The sequence below is a fragment of the Natator depressus genome, chromosome 12 (genome assembly GCF_965152275.1).
Source record: "Natator depressus isolate rNatDep1 chromosome 12, rNatDep2.hap1, whole genome shotgun sequence".
Classification (NCBI taxonomy): Eukaryota; Metazoa; Chordata; order Testudines; family Cheloniidae; genus Natator; species Natator depressus.
Genome location: NC_134245.1, coordinates 1,481,584 through 1,502,588, shown reverse-complemented (window position 1 = coordinate 1,502,588; position 21,005 = coordinate 1,481,584). Strand labels below are relative to the sequence as shown.

The 21,005-nt window shown below is 51.3% G+C and overlaps 1 protein-coding gene across 3 annotated transcripts in view; it reads right to left on the bottom strand.

Moving 5' to 3' along the window:
- Positions 1-4,496: 4,496 nt before the first annotated feature.
- WDR59 (WD repeat domain 59) overlaps positions 4,497-21,005 on the bottom strand; it is an 83,903-nt gene continuing 67,394 nt past the window's right edge. Inside the window, exons 20-27 of one of the 3 annotated variants that reach the window (XM_074968313.1) lie at positions 19,697-19,830; positions 16,315-16,396; positions 13,944-14,056; positions 11,715-11,862; positions 11,546-11,618; positions 9,262-9,388; positions 7,011-7,153; positions 4,497-5,247 (exon numbers count right to left, since the gene is read on the bottom strand). In XM_074968313.1, coding sequence (XP_074824414.1) covers positions 5,012-5,247; positions 7,011-7,153; positions 9,262-9,388; positions 11,546-11,618; positions 11,715-11,862; positions 13,944-14,056; positions 16,315-16,396; positions 19,697-19,830 — 1,056 coding nt within the window. In that variant the 3' untranslated portion in view covers positions 4,497-5,011. Of the gene's footprint in view, positions 5,248-7,010; positions 7,154-9,261; positions 9,389-11,545; positions 11,619-11,714; positions 11,863-13,943; positions 14,057-16,314; positions 16,397-19,696; positions 19,856-21,005 lie in introns of those variants that run through there. The other 2 variants (XM_074968314.1, XR_012641539.1) reach the window with 2 other exon arrangements.

Genomic DNA, 21,005 nt, shown 5'->3' with positions numbered 1-21,005 from the left:
GCATTTTTAGAGTTATCATGGCAATATCCACACACAGAAAGAAGGGTCACAGCCACAGAGTTTTTCAAGAATGAAAAAAAACCTCTTCTGACCACTGGGACACATCTACATTCAGCTCCTGGAGAAAAGTGATCACCCATGTCCACTCCTAGCTATGATCGCATTCAACTAAATTGCTCAGAGCAAATCCAACAAGGGAAAAGGCAGTCACCAACCAGGTAGATCCTCCAGGCATGAGACAAATGCTGTGTAGAAATGTGACAAGCTCAGTAGTTTTCAGACTCACTAGCTGTTTACCGGAAGCCTCTTTTCCAAGAGCACCAGCCTGGGCTGCCTCTGAACAGGATTCTCTGCTGACACCTTGTGGTACTAGGCTTTGTACTGTGCTTGGGAGTCTAGCCTGGAACACCCAACTCTCCTAAACTTTCTTTTTATGTTGTAGGACTAGGGATCAGCCTCTTTGGGTTAAAGAAAGGGACTCGACTTTTCAGCTGGAGAGCTCAAAACAATTGACAAAGGTGGAGTCACATCCCCATTTTTACATAGGGAAACTGAGGCACGAAGAGGCAAAATTACTTGCCTAATATCACATGGAAAGTCAGTAACAGAGACAGGAAGAAATCCCAGACACCTGACTCTCTACTGTCCTGCATCTTTAAAAACTGCGGAGAAAAATTAAGCCCCAGCGATATTAGTAGTCATATAGTACAGATATGTGGTTTTCAGAGCAGGTAATTCTGGTAGCATCCCGACAAAGTGTGGCCCAGATTCAAGAAGCACTGTAATGAACAACCTACTTAAATGCCACTGAAGTCAGGGAGACTTTTCGGGGGGGGGGGGGCTCACAGTGAAGCAGAACAGCCTCCCCCCGGCACAGTACAGCACAAGCCGGGATGTGTAACAAGGCTGAGTTACCAGGAGCGGGGACCCATCAACTCTGCAGTGGCTAATGTTTGGTTACACACAGACAGGACAGCAGATCTCAGCAGCCCCCAAATGCAGGCAAGGGCCGTACCGGGCTCATACCGCCCTGCTTTGAGATAACAGTTCTCGCTACCCCAGCGCTTGCTGTTTGGCTGGGGGTGGGGGCTGGGAGTGGCGCCCATCAAGCCCAGGCTCTCCCCTGTTTTCCTAGAGCCCCAGCAGCTCCTGGAGTTCTGCGGCTGGGGGAGCCGCTCAGGCTGTGCTGAAAAAAAAGAGAAAGGGATGTCTCCAGTCAGTCTGGTGATTGGGGGTGAAAGCGGGGAGGGGGAGTGGAGATGAAAGGGAAGGTGGCCGGGCCCACGGCGGGACGGGGGGCGAGAAAAGGGGGGACGGGCGGCCGGGCCCCCCATGTTGTCTCGTTAGTGGCCCCGGCCCCGCCGCTCCCCCAAGGCAGCCCGCAGCCCCCTAACCCCTGCGCGCCGGCCCCCGGGCTCGAGCACGTCCGGCGCACCCAGAGCTACTTCCGGGTCATGGCCGAGCCGGGACGGGACGGCGCCGCACGGCGCATGCGCTGTGGCCTGCGCTGGAGAGCGCCCGTCGCGAGCCGGGCCGCGCGCGGAAGGCGCACGTGGCCGGACAGACGCCCCCTGCTGCGGCGGGGTCCGCAGGGCTGAGCTGCGGGTGTCGCCTCTGCCCCCTGCCGGGTGCGGGGGGGGCCGCGGGCCCAAGGAAGCGTCGCTTCGCTGCCTGCCGGCGCCTCTGAAGCTGGTCCCCGGCCGCAGCCCCTGGCCGGGCAGAGACGCCGAGCCGAGCCGGGGGATGCACTGCCTCGCTCCCATTTAAAAAAAAATTTAATCCGTGCTGGAGAGAGAGGCTCAGTTTCCCCAATTCCGAGATGTCCAGGGCCTGACTTCAGGCACAGGGCGTTTCAGAGGGAGAAAGGTGCCTGCCCGCCCTGGGGGGCAGAAGGAACCCTGTGCCCCGTCCAGGCTGGGTCTCGGCCCGTCAGACTGACACAGGACGGCTTGTGGCACCTTAGAGACAAACCAGTTTATTGGAGCGCAGGCTTTCGTGCCTGCAGCCCATGGAGGGAGCTCACGGAAGCTCCCGCTCCAATAAAGTGGTTCGTCTCTAAGGTGCCACAAGTCCTCCTGTTCTTTTTGCGGATACGGACTAACGCGGCGGCTCCTCTGAAACCTGACCGAAGGCTGAGCACCAGACGTTCGTTCGTGGGCCCCCATGTGGTCGTGATGTGCCCCTTCCAAGTGTGGTCCCAGCATGACAGCACCATTGATGCCACCGTAAATGTATTGCCAGGATGGGAATGAAAACATTTATTCAGAAACAAAATAAGATATCTGAAGCCACACTGATGTTGGGGACACTGGGGCATGGCCACTAGGTAACTCGAGGGGATGGAAGACCACGAGTGTCGATGAAGCCCCCTCGCACTAGGCCCAAGTATCCTTGCCCCCCCCCCCGAGGCACTCGCAGCAGTTATGTGTACGAGGCCCAAGTGTCCTTGGCCCCCCCCACCTGGAGGCACTCGCAGCAGTTATGCTGAGGATCTGCAACAATATGTTGCAGAGTCAGACTGCCTGAAACTAAACAAGGCCAAACAGGGCAGATATGGAAGAAAAATGCTGAATAAAGCAGCTTTATGTATAGTTTAACAAATGATACAAAAAACAAGGGAACTAGCTGGGAACTGGATTGGCTGGCTATATGGATACTTAGGGCAGCTTGCTATTAGATAAGTATGCTGGGAAAAAAGGATGTATAAAAGCCTGTGTAACTTCCTGCTCTGTGTGCAGGATTTGAGATCTTATTCTCCCTGTACCTTTTTGCAGCTGCAAATAAACTTTTCTGCTTCTCCACCCCATTGTGATTATTGGGTGAAGCACACCGGGTAGCAAACCAACCCCTGCTGTTGTTTTGCTTCTCAGCACTGGGTGCCGGCAACACTGAGACCTTCACTCAGCCCACAGAGAACAAACAAGGCTAACATCAAAGTACCCAGAACACCACTGAATTTGGTTTGTGTGGGAGGGGGCTTGTTTGTTAGTTTTGTCTTTTTTCTTTAAACACTCGGTCTGCTTGGGGTCCTGAACACAAGTGCTTAATTAGCACACTTATGAGCCATATTAAGCCTGGATGTAGCAGGCAGTGGTGTCACACCTGCATCTCCCCACCACCTCTCCCCCCCCCCCCCGCAAACAATCTTCACACCTGGGCTCTTCCCCCACCCCCTCCTATTGTCCCCATCCCACACAACTAATCCCCTTACAAAGGCTCTCCTCAATCTCCCTGCTACTGCCTACCCTCCCACACACTTTCACCCCAGGGCTGTCACCTCCCTCTCTTCTACTACCCGCCCCCCAACACACACACACTGAGCCAACCCCCATCTTCAACCCAGACTCTCCCTCCCCTCCCTCCCTCTGCCCCTGTCACACCAACCCCCACCTTAAACACCCTTCTTCTCCTACACCCCCCACACGGAGTCACTGCCAGCTCCCCCATCGCACCCTGACTTGCCCCACAACTGCCCCTTTCCTGCAAAACTGGGCTGTGCCCCCTCCCCTCCCCGGAGTGCAAGGGGGCAGTTCCTGGGCATTCCCACTGGCAGGGGGCACGGAAGCCAGCACTGACAAGTCCCACTGTCACCACCCCGCCCTGCTCCCAGGGACCACAGACCACCACCCCCACCTGAAGTGCAGGGTTGAGACAGTGGCCAGGAGCCCCCAGGCATCACATTTGCTGGGGGGCTGCCCCCAGCTCCCCACCGCCCAGAGCTGCCCAGAGGGGGGGCAAGTGGGGCGATTTGCCCTGGGCCCCACAAGGGCCCCCACGAGAGTTTTCAGTGGCACTTCGGCAGCAGGGGGTCCTTCCACTCCATGTTTTCAGCGAAGTACCCCGAAGACCCTGAGCGGAAGGACCCCCTCCACCAAAGACCCCAGACCCCCTGAATCCTCTGGGCGGCCCTGCCACCGCCCCAGGAGAGTAGGGGAGACTCAGGGGTGGTGGGAGCCAGGAGCTCCAAGGGGGAAGGGAGCGCAGCAGGATTAGCACCAGGCCATTTCCTTGGTTGGGGTTTCTTTTTGGTCTGCTCTGACAATTTAAACTGGGGTGGCTGGTAGCATGGCGCGGGGCATTCTGGGACTAGTAGTGCAGCTGGCAGCCCAGGGCCCCAGTGAAACACAGAGGCGTGCAAACTACAACTCCCAGCACACCCTGCAACACCCAGTTCCTTTTGCACCTGCGCACTGCACTCCCCAGGCTGCTGAGTGTTTCAGCTGGCGCTGGGAAGTTGCTGACTCTTCACATTGCTGGGCTGTGGCCCAGGCTGGATTAACCCTTTGTGGGCCCCTTCCAAGTGTGGGCCTGGCGCAACCGGAGCCATTATAAACCCTGTACTGACTGCACTGAGCTGGGGCGGGGAGGATTATACCATCTACAGTTATTAACCAACTGAATAGGAAACTAGGAAATTATCATTTAAAAGGTAGATTGATCCTTTTGTTTCATGTGATTAACAGAATTTTATTAGGCCAAGAAATCACAGTTCAGAAAAAACATTAAAAAAATCTCCCCTGACTCCTTGGTATTGAAATGTCTTCGCTCAGAGTCCCATTGTCTATTTGCTCTTTGAAGACTGAGTTAAGATTGGAACTTCACTCCTGTCTGGAAACGAGTTTCACCTTAACTTAGTTAAGAGGATTGTCTTTGTCAGGGGACTTGATCTTGTCCAACTTCTTCCCCCCAGGAGGCCCTTGGAAAGACCCTCCAGAGGGGGTGTTTCACACAGCCCCAGGGAGACGAACCGCCCACCATGTACCCTTTCTAGCCGAGCCTGATTTTCCCAGAATGGCATTACGAGCAACGGCACAGGGAGTTTGGCCACTTCCAGCTAGAGCCACCTGGGAAGATGTTGGAAGACGGGAAGCATTTGGTAATACCAGTACAATGCACAGCAAGGAAACCCTGCTTCAGCCCCCATAGGCATCCTCTGTAGATACTGTGGAGAGAAACTGACTGACCGTGGTTTAGGAATAAGTATGAGATCCCGTTCTGGGACGCTCTCTGCTCAGAACGTGCTCTCAAGCAGGCAGTGGCACCCGCAGCCGGTGGGGCACACTTCCTGGGTGCGAAACCACTCCATCATGTGACTGGTGTGTCCTCCATGCCCACAAGTCAGACAGAAATTGGAGGAGCCTCGCACTGCCACGTGGCAGATGGCACACTGGAAAGTGAAGCCCTTGCAGATGGCGCACTGGGTGCCCCGCACCTCGCTGCGGCAGTGAGCGCAGTACACCCCGAACTCTGGCAGTGGGGGAGGGGGAAAAGAAACAGAGAGAAAAGCAGTTACTGCTGGCCCCTATAGCCCTGGAGACTGCAGCTCTCTACTGATCCCGGGGTAGTCTCCCTCGTCTTCTGCCAGCCCTGCTGATCTGCCTCAGACCTGACCTGGGGAGCCTGCCTCCCTGAGTAAGAGCAGAGTTCTTCTCACAAGCCTGTTACATTCTTTTGCTGCTCTGCTGAGACGACCCAGTTAGGCGGAGACATCACAGCACGAGACCCATTAAAACAAGCCGTCCAAACAGCGTCAGGAGAAGGGAACTGCTTTTAGCCATGACTAACCTGGGCTGGACTGAGGTGCTGCCCTCTTCTCTCTCTACATTTCTGAAGAATTTTGTCTCTAGCATCCATCTCCTCCATGAGAAACAAACAGGCACAAGCCAAGCCCAGCACGTCAGGGGGAGCAAAGACGACCTCTGGTGTGAGGCTGCCATTTTCCTGGAGAAGAGCAGCCATGATCCAGGCTGCTCTGCTCTTCCAGCCCAATGACAAGGTGACGGGGCAAAGCGAGCTTCCTCACAGCGGCTGCTAATGCTGCTTTCCTGTCTGACATTACGCCCACCCAGAAGTGCAGTGTGCCTTCCTCTTGCTAGGCCTGCTGGAGAACTCAATGGACAGCCACAGGGTTTGGGGGAGTGTCTTGCCCACCCATTTTCAGGCTGGGTTTCCTAAAGCCAGAAAACAGGCTTTTGTGATTCTACCCACTAGACCAGGGGTGGGCAAATTTTTTGGCCCGAGGACCACATCAGGGTTCCAAAACTGTATGGAGGGCTGGGTAGGGAAGGCTGTGCCTCCCCAAACAGCCTGGCCCCTGCCCCCATCCACCCCCTCCCACTTCCCACTTCCCGCCCCCCCTCAGAATCCCCCACCCATCCAACCCCCCCTGCTCCTTGTCCCCTGACCGCCCCCTCCTTGTCCCCTGACCCCCCACCCTACCCAACCCCCCCCCGCTCCCTGTCCCCTATCCGCACCCCTGCCCCTGACAGGCCCCCTGGGACTCCCACACCTATCCAACCCCTCCTGTTCCTCACCCTCTGATTGCCCCCCCCGCCCCAAACCTCCACCCCATCCAACCACCCCCTGTCCCCTGACTGCCCCCCGGGACCTCCTGCCCCTTATCCAATTACCCCGCCCCCTCCCCCTTACCATGGAGCTCAGAGCAGCATGTCTGGTAGCCACACCACCTTGCTGCCTGGCAGGAGCTCGCAGCCCTGCCGCACAGAGCGCTGGCAGCATGGCGAGCTGAGGCTGCGGAGGAGGGGGGACAGCAGGGGAGGGGCCGGGGGCAAGCCTCCCCGGCCAGGAGCTCAAGGGCCGGGCCGGGTGTGGCCCATAGTTTGCCCACCTCTGCACTAGACATTGTGAGAACCTCTTAATCCACAGTCAGCGATTGGGTTGGCTCCCCATACTACCCCAGATGAGGAACAGCCTCTAGCACTGTCAAGAGGCCATCACTACACAGTGGTAAACACACTTCCAGCTAGTAACATCTCTCCGTCCCACATACAAAGCCACTTAGCCAAGATCTAAAGATCCCATCTCCACTGTGAACTGTCAACGGGGGGGGGCTGAGTACTTACCAAGCAATTTTCTGCCACAGCCAGTCTCTTGATGGACTTAATGGATACATCTTAGATCATCATGTCTGCTGAATATTTATCCCCAAACCTTTGAGGCAGGACAAGGACACTACAGGGTAGCTGGAAGAGGCAGAATTACACACTCACCAATTCCCTTGTGCGGGTCGGGAGGACAGGAGACGAACTTCAGAACCTCAGCCCGTTTCTCTCGTAGACCCCAGCGATAAAGGATTTCCCCGTAGCATTTCTTGAAGTCATCAAACTGCTGAGTGTTGGCAGGGTCCAGGAGCCTGGAGGAGGGACCCATACAGTCAGTCACTTGATCTGTTCACTCCCCACAGCTCTGGCTGCGATTCTCAACCCAGCCGCCAGCAATGGCTATGAAGTCACTTCTCAGGTAGCTATGGGAGCAACATATTATTTTCCTAGTCTCTCAGACAGTGTTATAATTTTTTGAATGACAATGTCACAGTGAGCCTGAGTGGACCACATCTGTCATTGGAACTAGGATGTGTGGGGGAGGATCAGGTTCTCTTCTGAAGCCCTCGCTGCAGCTGATTCATGAAAAGATTTCACAGGCAGTCAGCCAATCACTTGAGCAGAATTGGTTTGGAGCATTAAGCTTTCAAGACCACTAACTGAGTGAAAGTTTGGACTAAGGGCTTGCCAACTCTCCCTTGATTAGCTGTAATGCCACCACAGAACAGCTAGCTAGACAGCCTTCCAGCTGACTCTGAGAACTACAGAGCCCTCTGTGGAGAAAGAAGTGGTTTGGGACTATTTAGAAAAGCTGGACGAGCACAAGTCCATGGGGGCGGTCAGGGGACAAGGACCTCGGCTGCATCAGAGAGTGCTAAAGCAGTTGGCGGATGTTATTGCAGAGCCACTGGCCATTATCTTTGAAAACTCAGGGCGATCGGGGGAAGTCCCAGATGACTGGAAAAAGGCTAATGTAGTGCCCATCTTTAAAAAAGGGAAGGAGGAGGATCCTGGGAACTACAGGCCAGTCAGCCTCACCTCAGTCCCTGGAAAAATCATGGAGCAGGTCCTCAAGGAATCAATTCTGAAGCACTTAGAGGAGAGGAAAGTGATCAGGAACAGTCAGCATGGATTCGCCAAGGGCAAGTCATGCCTGACTAATCTAATTGCCTTCTATGACGAGATAACTGGCTCTGTGGATGAAGGGAAAGCAGTGGACGTGTTGTTCCTTGACTTTAGCAAAGCTTTTGACACGGTCTCCCACAGTATTCTTGTCAGCAAGTTAAAGAAGTATGGGCTGGATTAATGGACTATAAGGTGGATAGAAAGCTGGCTAGATTCTCAGGCTTAACGGGTAGTGATCAATGGCTCCATGTCTAGTTGGCAGCCGGTATCAAGTGGAGTGCCCCAGGGGTCGGTCCTGGGGCTGGTTTTGTTCAATATCTTCATTAATGATCTGGAGGATGGTGTGGATTGCACCCTCAGCAAGTTTGCAGATGACACTGAAGTGGGAGGAGTGGTAGATACGCTGGAGGGTAGGGATAGGATACAGAGGGACTTAGACAAAGCGGAGGATTGGGCCAAAAGAAATCTGATGAGGTTCAACAAGGACAAGTGCAGAGTCCTGCACTTAAGACGGAAGAATCCAATGCACCGCTACAGACTAGAGACCGAATGGCTCGGCAGCAGTTCTGCAGAAAAGGACCTAGGGGTTACAGTGGACGACAAGTTGGATATGTGTCAACAGTGTGCCCTTGTTGCCAAGAAGGCCAATGGCATTTTGGGATGTATAAGTAGGGGCATTGCCAGTAGATCGAGGGACGTGATCGTTCCCCTCTATTCGACATTGGTGAGGCCTCATCTGGAGTACTGTGTCCAGTTTTGGGCCCCACACTACAAGAAGGATGTGGAAAAATTGGAGAGTCCAGCGGAGGGCAACAAAAATGATTAGGGGACTGGAATGCATGACTTATGAGGAGAGGCTGAGGGAACTGGGGATGTTTAGTCTGCAGAAGAAAAGACTGAGGGGGGATTTGATAGCTGCTTTCAACTACCTGAAAGGGGGTTCCAAAGAGGATGGCTCTGGACTGTTCTCAATGGTAGCAGATGACAGAACAAGGAGTAATGGTCTCAAGTTGCAGTGGGGGAAATTTAGGTTGGATATTAAGAAAACCTTTTTCACTAGGAGGGTGGTGAAGCACTGGAATGTGTTATCTAGGGAGGTGGTGGAATCTCCTTCCCTTGAAGTTTTTAAGGTCAGGCTTGACAAAGCCCTGGCTGGGATGATTTAGTTGGGGATTGGTCCTGCTTTGAGCAGGGGGTTGGACTAGATGACCTCCTGAGGTCCCTTCCAACCCTGATATTCTATGATTCTATGAACTGCCCAGAAGCTGCACAAACGGGAGTTGCTGAGTGCTACCTTTTGTTCTTGTCGTGTTGATCTCTCTCGCGCTCCCGGTGGTCAGCGTACGTCAGGTTTCCGTAGCGGAGGTCGTCAGGCGAAGACTCGCACCAGGCGGTGAATGTGTGCTCTGTCTCTTTGCTTGCTGCACAAGTCAAAAGATGGTTAATGTGCCCCAGAAAGGCAGTGATGAGTGGGGTATGAATGGGGCCCTGTGATGTGGGGAGGAGATGTGAAAGTTAGATGGAAGCATGTGCAGCTATGTGCTCTCCCACCCTAGGAAGTGTTAATATTGTCTTCTACACCAGTACGTCTCAACCAGGGGTCCGGGGCGCCCCCCGGGGGCTGTGAGCAAGTTTCGGGGGTCTGCCAAGCAGGACCAGTGTTAGACTCGCTGGGGCCCAGGGCAGAAAGCTGAAGCTCCACTGCATGGCCCTGAGCCCCGCCACCTGGGGCTGAAGCAGAAGCCTGAGTAACTTAGCTTCATGGTACCCACTGTGATGTGGGGCCCTGGGTAATTGCCCTGCTTGCTACCCCTTAATACCAGTCCTGGTTTTTACATGCAGAAAACCAGTTGTTGTGGCACAGGTGGGCTGTGGAGTTTTAGAGCATGTTGTGGGGGCCTCAGAAAGCAAAAGGCTGAGAACCCCTGGCCTACACCATTACAAACACTGCTACATCGCAGGGAGCCAGAGCCAACCCTTTCATTTGCAATCAGCCTCTTGAGAGCATCCCTCCAGCTCCCCAGCAAAGGGGCCATGCAATGACTGTATGGGGAGAAGGCTCCCAGGACACAGGAAATCTGGATTCAGAAGGCTGCACCTGGTCTTCCACCCCATATGAAAAACACGCAGATCGCTTCACAGGACACTTGCACCGCTGGGTGCTGGTAGGAAAGTTAGCATCAGTACAGTTCCATTCCCAGTGGCTGGGAGCACGCTGGTGTCAGGGGTTCCACACCTTGGGCTGGGGGAGGGGAGGATTCTTGTTCCTCTAGGGCCATGTGAGGACGCTGGTATCAAAAGGGGCCTCATGGAGGAAATCTTTCAGAGAAGCACATGACCCCTGCGTGTAGGGAGAAGAGTGGCACACCAACATCAGTGGGATTGTCCTTGCTTCTGCTCCCTTCCCTGTTCCATAGATAGCTGCAAACTGCATGGAGCGATTAAAGGTTCGCTGCTGCTTGGGCCCAATGTTGTGCTCAGCCAGGTAGGCCATTGAGAGTCAAATATCATGTAAATGGCATTACACTGGACCCTGGGGAAACAAGTCAGCCCTTAATGCTGACTTTTCTGAAAAGCGTTAACTTGGTGGGAAATGCTTGTAGGATCCAAAGTATTTGTGTCACTTGTAAGGGCTGCCACTGACACTCGAGCCTTCCCGACTGCCACTATTCTAGCTAGGCCATCGCAAAGTCAAGAAGCAAGCGCCTCTCCCACAACTCTGGAGTAGAGAGAAAACGCGAAGTCCCTGGTCATAGCCCTTCCAGCAAATATCTGAAGTGTCCCAACTGGTAATGGCTATGGGCTGCGGTGTACAGAATGACTGGCTTCAAACTGGACAAGTGCTCTGGCAGCAATGATCCCACATCACCTTGTGTGACCAGCACAGCAACAAGGCAGTGTCACCTGGAGCATCTGCCAAGCCAGGAGAGGGGCAAAATATCACCAGCCACAGCCACCTACTTATCTTTGGTCACAAATACCCGGGAAAATAGAAGGGATGGGACAGATGTTTGGAATCAAGTCCTCGAAAGCTGAATGGGGCTTGGGGAAGGTTTGCTCTATTAGACAAAGCAAGCTGCCTCGGTTCCTTGTAGTCCAATATCAGAGAGACATGTTGTCTAGTAATAGGGTCATCCTGAGTGGTTTGTCCCACCACCCATCTGCCATGGGGAGAGACACTGCCATAGAGAGAGCTGGTTTTGGCTCCAGTGTGATCTCCCATCCAGCGGGCTGACAGTGACCTGGAGTCCTCGTGCACATCAGGGTGAATTTTGCAGGGAGACTCGTTCCACCAGTGCACAGTTTGACAGAACACACTATGGAAGGACGGAAGAGTCAGAAGAAACATCAACATTAAACCATTAACAAGGGCAGATGGCACTTGGAGTCATGCTCATTTCCAGCCATGGTACCTGACCCACCAAAAAAACCATGGAATTTTGCTCTTTGCTTCTCAGATCCACAACCACTTGCAATTCTTTACCACCATCACCACCACAGATAGCCATTTATTGCCTAGGGTGCTCATGTGAATAAAGTCATTTCCTCTACCTGTCCACTCCCCTGCCTCTCCATACCTATGTTCCAGCCTCCAGTGTTGAGTCCAGGATCTGACATGCTGGAACAGGAGCCCGAAGACGTAAAGCTGGGCTGTTGGGTGGAAACAAGAGGAAGTTGTGTCACACACGAACCAAAGCTATTTCAGATTTTCAAGAAAAGCAGCTGGAAAGAAATGGCTGTGCATACATATCGGCTGTGGGAGAGCCCGTTGGAGGAGCGCTGAGGGAAGGGTCCAGAGGAACTCACGCATCCCTGCAGCCTGGACTGGGCCTCAAACACACTGCAGAGCATGGCCAGGGTCTGCACGTCATGGAGCTGACAGTAGTGAGCCAGCCTGAGAGAAGAGGAAAAGGGAGAGAGCAGGAGCTGAGGCAGAGTTCACCAGCCAAAGGGAACACTGACAGCAGGCCAGGGATTGGGGGACCTTATGGAACTAACTATGCCCTGCTGCTCAGAGGGTGTATGGGGTCTGGGGGAAATAGACTCTCCTTTTCATTACTTTACAAATAAATAGATAAAAGAGCTTCCAGTTGGATAGACAATCAAGACCTAATTCCCAAGAGATGATGCCTCTCCGCATGGGGGTACCTAATCCCTTACTGTGGGGTGTTTCTTAAGGACCCCATCTGCACTGGGCATGCCCAAGGATCCTGGGGTCTGCACAGCTCCAAAGAGCATTCTGCAGGAGCAAGGTTAATTTGAGCCATGAAACTTGCTGTCTGATCATTTTGGTGAAGATACTCAGACTTCTCAGGCTCCTGGGGCCACTCCCTGCCCAGATCCCAACCCCAGCTTATAGGCCAGAGCAACGGGGATGAGACCAAAGTTTGATTCCTAAAGAGAGTTAGTTGATAGGGAGGGTTGGGGATGGATTTAAAATAGAGCAGCCTGCAACACTGGCAGGAGATGGGATCCAAATGAGAGATCCAAAGTGTGCACTCTGCTCTCTACAAGCAGGATAATTAATAGGAGATGAATGGGGATTTGGGGTGAATTTTATCTATTTTGACATGTGGAGATTGTGCCATGTCCTACGAATCAGGGCTTTGGCCTGGAGCTCAGAGCAGCTCCGGAGCACTGGAGCTGCAGGTTTTTGCCTAGAGCTGGAGCAGAGCCAGAGCACAGCTCCAAAGCCCTGCTACGAATACACTGGTACCTGAGACAGAGACAGCAGATTTGGCCACTGTCAAGAGGTCAAACTAGGTGAATTAGTGGAGATAACTGTTCATGGCAAGGAAGATAGTGAACTAAGATCTCTGCTTATTATCGTTTGACTGATGTAGTTATCTCCCACTTCCCTTCTCCCTCCTCCCCTTTGCCTCATCCACCTGTTGTGTCAGGCGATAATGTAGACTGCAAGCTCTTTTGGGGCAGGGACTATCTTTTAACTGTGTCTGTATAGTACCTAGCACAGCAGGGCCCTGTTTTCTGATTGGCATCCACAGGCTTTACTGCAATACAAACCACAGATGCTTCCTCCCAGCCAAACATAAGAGCAGCACCAACAAAGGGAGTTCTCTTCACCATTTTGGTGAAGGACGGAGATTGGCACTGGTTGGAGGATGGTTATAAGAATGGACTGTCCCTCTTTCCCATACCAGGGCAGAACTAGGGCAGAGCCCATATAGCAGGTTTGGCAGAGCTGTCAGCAAAGAACTCAAAGCAGATTTTAAGCTTCAGAACAGATTAGCATCGGCTATCAACACTTCCTGTCCAAACAGATTCAGATCAATGTCATGAGGTAGGTAATGTGTTGTGCACGAGGTCTGAGTGTCAATCAGGCCTTAATGGAGGTAGCTACCAGAAGGCTCTCTGGATGACAAGAGATAGTTTGTACTTGGAGCAATAGCAGGGAATTTGATTGTTAAACTGGCAGCTAAATCAAGACATTCAGTTGGAAGGTGGCGAGGGAAAGAATCCTGGATAAAAGCAGCAGTTCCCTCTTACATCAGGCCTCCTCCGTGCTAGTCAATCCAGATGTCTTGGAGCACCACATAGTGTACCATACACATCACATCAGAGCAGAAGCTAATCTTAGCTCAGCCGAAGGGCAGGTGGTCACTTGACGAGAGTGCCAGGGCTGCCTTCTATTTGCAATAAACAGATTTGTGGCTTCCCTCCTTTGTCCCATGAACGTGCACCTCACAATGGAGATGGAGCAGTCTCCCCATGTCCTATAACCCCATACTAAAGGTGTGGGCAGTCACAAGAAGTGCTAGAGAACTCCACAACTAGAGGTTATGCACTGGTTATCCCTGCATCAGCCTTTAGGCAGGATCTCTTAGCTCAAAGTCACTGGGATTAGCAAGCAGCTCCTCTCATCTGAGTCTGAAACAAGACCCTACAACTTTCAGCTCTGAACAGCTCTGCTCCAGAGACTACCGCTGCCCCTGCTTTGAGCCTTCAGAGACCTACAAGGACTCCAGGAGCTGACGTCCAAATGGATGTTGAGCCCAGGGTGTCTCCAAATCCGGATCAGACTTTGGTCCAAGACAGAGATCTGTGGCTACCGTAGCCAGTGACCAGACCTGGACAGATACAAGAGAAACAGCGTCAAAGACAACTAGAAACAGAAATATACCTGCACTGAGGGCTCTGACCTCGTGCTGCAGTCAGGCATGCAAGGTTCAATAATGGCAGAATTCTTTCTTAACAGGTACAGCTGATCTGCTAGAGGCCCCAGAATCAGCCAAACCCTGATGGTTTTGGAGTTGGGCTCCATAATCATGGAGAATCAGTCAGTCATGTGAACCAACTAGCTACCTCTTAGCTGCAGGAAAGCAGTGTTAGCTGTTGGGGAGGGATCCCCATTGACAGACCAGACCAGACCTGGGGTCCATCTAGTCTATTAGCCTGTCTGTGACAGCGGACAGCACCAAATACTTCAGTGCAATGTGCAAGAAGTTCCCTAGGGAACAATTATGGAATAAATCGTTGATAGGAGGAGTTTCTTCTTAACCCCCACTCATTTTGAGGTTGGTTTATGCCAGGCAGTGGGAGGTTATCATCATCAATAAGCGTCTAATCTGATTTTTAAAATCTGATGGTGCTCTTGACCTCTGTGACACTGTGTCAATGAGTTCCACAGGTGAACTAGAACATATTAAAACACTTGACCTTTGATCAGTTTTAAATTTGCTGCCTTTCAGTTTTATTGAACGCTTCTTGTTCTTTTATTATGCATGAGGAGCACCTCATTTGCCATCTGTATACCTACCCCATTCATTATTTTGTATGCTCTCTCACATCCCCTCTGATTTGTCTCCCTTCTAAACTAAACCGTCCCAGACTTTTCAATCTCTCTCCACTGAGACATCTCTCTAGGACTCATTCACTCTTATCACCGTCTTTAACCCCTCGCTAGGTTTTCTGCTATATCCTTGTGAGATGGGGTGACCAAAACTGCACACAGTATTCTAGCTGAGGGTGAACCACTGATTCCGTCACAGAAAAGGAAGAGGGCAGGGAGGGAGGTGTTACAAGGGCAATGGCAGGTACGAGACAAGACAGGAGAGCTGAGAACATGGGAGAGAACAGGAAGGTGGAGAGAACACAGAATGCAAAGAAACAGAGCCAGGGAATTTCAGGAGCGTGGCAGCACTGTGGGACCTGGGGAGATTGGAAAGGATTGAAGTACAGAAGCAAAGCAGGCCCTGAGTGAAGCAGCAGGCCACAGGGGCCAGGGGAAAGCAGGGTAATTCATACAAAGCAGGCTCATAAGGGGACATTGGGAAATTGTCATGCTGCAGCTCGGGGCTCCAGGTCTCAGCTGAGGAGCAGGACATTTCTGTAATGCTGCAGTGCAGGTGGGGGAATGAAATGCAAAAGTGGTGTAAGCACTGCAGCAATCAGCCAGTAAATCCTTCTAGGAATTAGCCTTTCCTATGATGTGCTATTGGATCCTTTTAATCCTTACATCACGTGAATCAGAAAATGTTTGTGGTTTATATTTAAGGAACACAAATATTTTTAAGGCCCGACATTTAGGTTTTTAAAACATTTTTTTAAAAAAAGCTTAAAATGAATTGAAACAAATGAACTTAAGCAAATCAAATGAAATAGTGGTTTAAAGGTACAACGTTTTGCTGGAGGGTTTGCAACACAAACATCAGACTATCCTGCTAAGGTAGGAGAATCAGAAAGTAACAGAGTACAAACAAAATGAAACTGAAACTAGTCTGTTTTCACCGGCGCAGTGGAATCCAATGCAAAGTAAGCAGCGTGATGGAGAAAAGGAAAGGAAAGTCTCAATACCCAAAACACTATTAGATTGTAAGGTCTTTGGGGCACAGGCTGTCCGCCTTTTGTATTCAGTACCAGCACAACACAGCCCTAATCGTCCCTATTGGTATGAGCCCCACAAGTAGAAGAAAGAGAGAGTTCCTCTTGCCAAAATGCTTACAGCGGCTGCAGTGATTTTGATGCATGGCCATTCCAGTCACTGACACAGTAGCACGCCCTGTGTCTAGGTTGGCCTATGAGAAATTCTCAGAGCACCTAGTCATCTCAGCTGGTTTGGCAAAGGGTATGAAACGAACCATTTGCTGGCCAGGCCAGGGATTTCTCAATGAGACGTTACAAAAGTGTCAGTGCTTCTGCCTCAGTTACCAGGGACGACTCGTCTTAACCCTTCCAGATGGTCTCTGGAGCGACTGCTGTGCCCCAATGACCCAGCCATGCCCTTGAAATCCAGGATAATGGCATGAGAATGATAAGGCAAGAGTAACGTGTTCACTAAGGTGTCCCATTCAGCTGCTGTGCTCTAGATAAAGGGCAAGCCCAATACCTGGACGAGATCCCTACGTCCAACTGCCAGGGCTGAGGAGGCATTCTTCTGGCAGGTCTCCTGAATGTTACTGATGTTCAGTCTGAAAAAGAAAGAGGGCTCATCTCTTACTGACACACTACTTACCAAGGGAGGGTTGGCTATGGATCACGACTACTGGACAGAACTCCCTAATCACACTGCAGGGTCAGATCGATCAGCATTTCCTCCACAGTCATAGAATCATAGAATCATAGAATATCAGGGTTGGAAGGGACCCCAGAAGGTCATCTAGTCCAACCCCCTGCTCGAAGCAGGACCAATTCCCAGTTAAATCATCCCAGCCAGGGCTTTGTCAAGCCTGACCTTAAAAACCTCTAAGGAAGGAGATTCTACCACCTCCCTAGGTAACGCATTCCAGTGTTTCACCACCCTCTTAGTGAAAAAGTTTTTCCTAATATCCAATCTAAACCTCCCCCATTGCAACTTGAGACCATTACTCCTCGTTCTGTCATCTGCTACCATTGAGAACAGTCTAGAGCCATCCTCTTTGGAACCCCCTTTCAGGTAGTTGAAAGCAGCTATCAAATCCCCCCTCATTCTTCTCTTCTGAAGACTAAACAATCCCAGCTCCTTCAGCCTCTCCTCATAAGTCATGTGCTCTAGACCCCTAATCATTTTTGTTGCCCTTCGCTGGACTCTCTCCAATTTATCCACATCCTTCTTGTAGTGTGGGGCCCAAAACTGGACACAGTACTCCAGATGAGGCCTCACCAGTGTCGAATAGAGGGGAACGATCACATCCCTCGATCTGCTGGCTATGCCCCTACTTATACATCCCAAAATGCCATTGGCCTTCTTGGCAACAAGGGCACACTGTTGACTCATATCCAGCTTCTCGTCCACTGTCACCCCTAGGTCCTTTTCCGCAGAACTGCTGCCTAGCCATTCGGTCCCTAGTCTGTAGCGGTGCATTGGATTCTTCCATCCTAAGTGCAGGACCCTGCACTTATCCTTATTGAACCTCATCAGATTTCTTTTGGCCCAACCCTCCAATTTGTCTAGGTCCTTCTGTATCCTATCCCTCCCCTCCAGCGTATCTACCACTCCTCCCAGTTTAGTATCATCTGCAAATTTGCTGAGAGTGCAATCCACACCATCCTCCAGATCATTTATGAAGATATTGAACAAAACCGGCCCCAGGACCGACCCCTGGGGCACTCCACTTGACACCGGCTGCCAACTAGACATGGAGCCATTTATCACTACCCGTTGAGCCCGACAATCTAGCCAGCTTTCTACCCACCTTATAGTGCATTCATCCAGCCCATACTTCTTTAACTTGCTGACAAGAATACTGTGGGAGACCGTGTCAAAAGCTTTGCTAAAGTCAAGAAACAATACATCCACTGCTTTCCCTTCATCCACAGAAGAGACATTAAGAGACACCCGACCGCATGCCATCCAGCCGCCCTAACAGAGTGTTCACTGCACAATGTCCTGTTTCAATCCAACAGTGAACAGCAGGATCTGCTCTGACAGTCGTCCGGAGATGGTCCACCACCAAAGAGTTATTACCATGGTGACATACTGGTGCAATGTGGAGCTGAGATTTGTTCTTGTACCCAGAAGTTGATAGCCATCTGGGCTGCCCCATTTACAAATTATTGTTACCATTCAAACCACCAGTCAGTTCATTTTATAGCCAGCTCTAGACTTTGAGGGGGAGCCAGGTGTGATCCTGGGTGGGATGACATGCCACCACTGACAAGCCTCCAGCAGCACTGAGGGATTAGTGGGGCAGTACATGGACTTCACAGCTACTTGGCGGATCTCACACTCACTGACGGCAACACAGCTCCCCTAAACACCCCCATGATTTTCTCTTTCATCTGCTTCCATTCCTATCAGGGAGTACTGGGGAAAAGACTGCGTAAGACCTTACAAGCAAATGGACCAGAAAGAGACCCTCCCCCTTTAAAGACAACCGGCAAACGTGAAACAATTGGCCAATGGCTGGGTTATTTTTGCTTCTTTATGATAGACAGAAAAGGTAGGGAAGGGATTTTGTGTTTTTTTTTCCTTTTTAAAAACACATGACATTTAGGGACCATCTTGCCTCAAAGGTCCTCTGCTGACGAGGGAGAATGACAAGATCACTAGAATGGAAATGAAAGTGTAGCAATTGAAAGAAGAGCTTTCCCATCTGTTTTTTTGTTTGCTTTAGAACTTCAATGACTAATTAGCACATTGGAGAAAGGATGTCTTTAATAAAGATTCAGCACCTCCATACTTTTGATTAAGAGGAAAGCACTCACAATACCGATGCACAGCCCTGAAATTAATATGCTGTGATACAGGAAGGCCTGAGAACAGTGGTAGAGTGTTAGAGGGGAAATATATAAGCCCTAGGCTAATTAAGGCATGGTTCCCTGTAGACTAGGGAGGGTTGCTACAGGTTAATTGGAGCACCTGTTGTCAATTAAGGCCCTGTCAGGAACCTAATAAAATCTCCAGGCAGTAAGAGGGGGAGGAGGAAGGAGAGAGGACTGGAGTGTGGAGGGTTGTTGTGAGATTTGGAAGACCAGAGAACTGAGGTAAGGGAGACCCTGCTGCAGCAGGACAGGGAGACTCCCTCCCCACAGCGTTGAAGGACTGAGGGTAAGAAACCTGCAGGGGCTGAGAGGGGCTGGGATTCAGAGCAAGGAGCAAACCCAGACCCCACCCCCGTTTCCCTCCTCTATTACCTTCCCAGGCCACTAGCGGGGCCCTCAGCACCCAAGAGCAGGGGCAAGGGGTGGCGTCTTAATGCCCCTGTGGGCCACCCCTCCCCCCCAAGAAAAGGGCAGGTCCCACCATATGAACATTGGCCATCTTGTCACAACGTGTGCGCACACAAAGTTGAAAACACCTTTTTGAGAGCAAGAGAGAGGAAGAGTGTTTGAGTGTATGTGCACGCATAGGTAGACACAGAGATAAACAGATAGCTATAGACTTCCAGGCCTCATCATCCATTGTAAAGAAGCAAAAAAGGGCGAAAGCCCATTCCAAAACCAACCCTTTGGAGTTCTCCTTTAACATGCATCCCTATGAAAAGGGGCCCACGCTCACAATGTTTGTTTCAAATGATGAAGTCCTGCAACAGCCAGATATACAATTTTCAGCTGCTAGGGCTGGCGCTGGTTCCCACGTTTCCTTCACCATGCATCCCTTCCAGAAGTGTTTGGGAAAGAAGCCATCTCTCCTAGGTAGACAGGGACACCATGGGAATGATGCAAGAGGTGAAGGATGGTGCTCAGTGGAACAAGATGTTGATTGATTTTGACACTGCAGAGCACAGTGGTGGCATTGAGGGCCACCTTAGTTCGGGGCTAGAGACAGGGCTCTGTGGGCTGGTACTCACATGTACTGCTCCCCTAGCGATTTGTGCACGGGAAGCAGGCAAGAGATATCCTGTATGATGACTTTGCCAGCAGCTTTAATAGGTCGGTTATTGGTATCTGTCCCCTCACGCTTGCTTTTCCATCTCCTTGATTTCTGCAGAATAGATGGCAACAAGTAACTGAGGGAGGAAGACAGCAGCTGTTATCAGGGCAGGAACAATGCATGAGCATCAGGAGTAATGCAAGCAGCACCCACCCCTGCCTTCCGAAAGCTGTGTGTTACCCCCCCGAAGAACAATAATAATTACATTAATTAACAAGTGTCTCCATCTCTAGGAAGTGAAAGGCAGGCAAGTCGGCAAGCTCAAGGGCAAACACACACGCTTGAGAGGGATTTTACAAATTCTAGGGGGGTAGGCAGTAAGAACAAATCAATACCTAGCAAGCCAATAATATGTAGAAAGGGTGGCAGAAGGACCAGTAAATTATCTTTAATGGTTCTGGGTCTGGTCCCAAGAGCCCACTGTACACAGGACCACCATGAGTTCAGCAAGAGCTCTGAGCAGAGATGTGTGGGAGGAGGTCCTTTATTTGCTGCTAGCTCCAGACCAGAGTTACAAGGAGAAGTTGACATGCCCATGTTGTCTCTTCTACCTAGTTCTAATGGGTCCTTTGTGTGTCATTGTCTAGGACCAGGGTGGGACTGACTTGGATTCCAGTGCCTCCCTGTCTACAGCATTCACCTATGCTTCTGTCTGAGAACAAAAGCTGGCTGCCTGGTGGCAACACTCAATCAGAGGAGCCCAGGACCTTCCTACAGCAGTCAGCAGTTGCCACTCAGAACCTGCTAATTTCAGGAGACAGAGCAAGGAAGCCAAGCATTTCCCCAAATGGCCACAGAGTTTTCACCTTTATGCCAGGATGTATAAAACTACTTGGGCCACCCACTTCAATTATTTTAGATGGCCAGTTTCCTGGCCTCTTCCAGCTCCTCAGCTTGTCGGCCCACCACTGGAGGGAGAGGAGTGGGTGCATGCAGTGGCCTGACCACCCGAAGGGACTGGAGCAATGTCTTGCAGGAGACACTGGCTGCTACGTGATGCTCTCGGATTGTGCCTTTGATTCCTGGCAAATCCAAGATGGGCAACGGATCTCTTGGTGAGCAGAGTGAAATAGCAAGGGTCTGCTGAACGCGCACTGACTGCACAGGAACAGACTGGGCAGGCTTAACAATTACACACACAGGCACTTGATTTTTAAAGGTCATTTAAAATTAATTCCTCCCTTACTGACTCTGGGTTTTGCTGTGCAGCAGCTGATGTCATCACT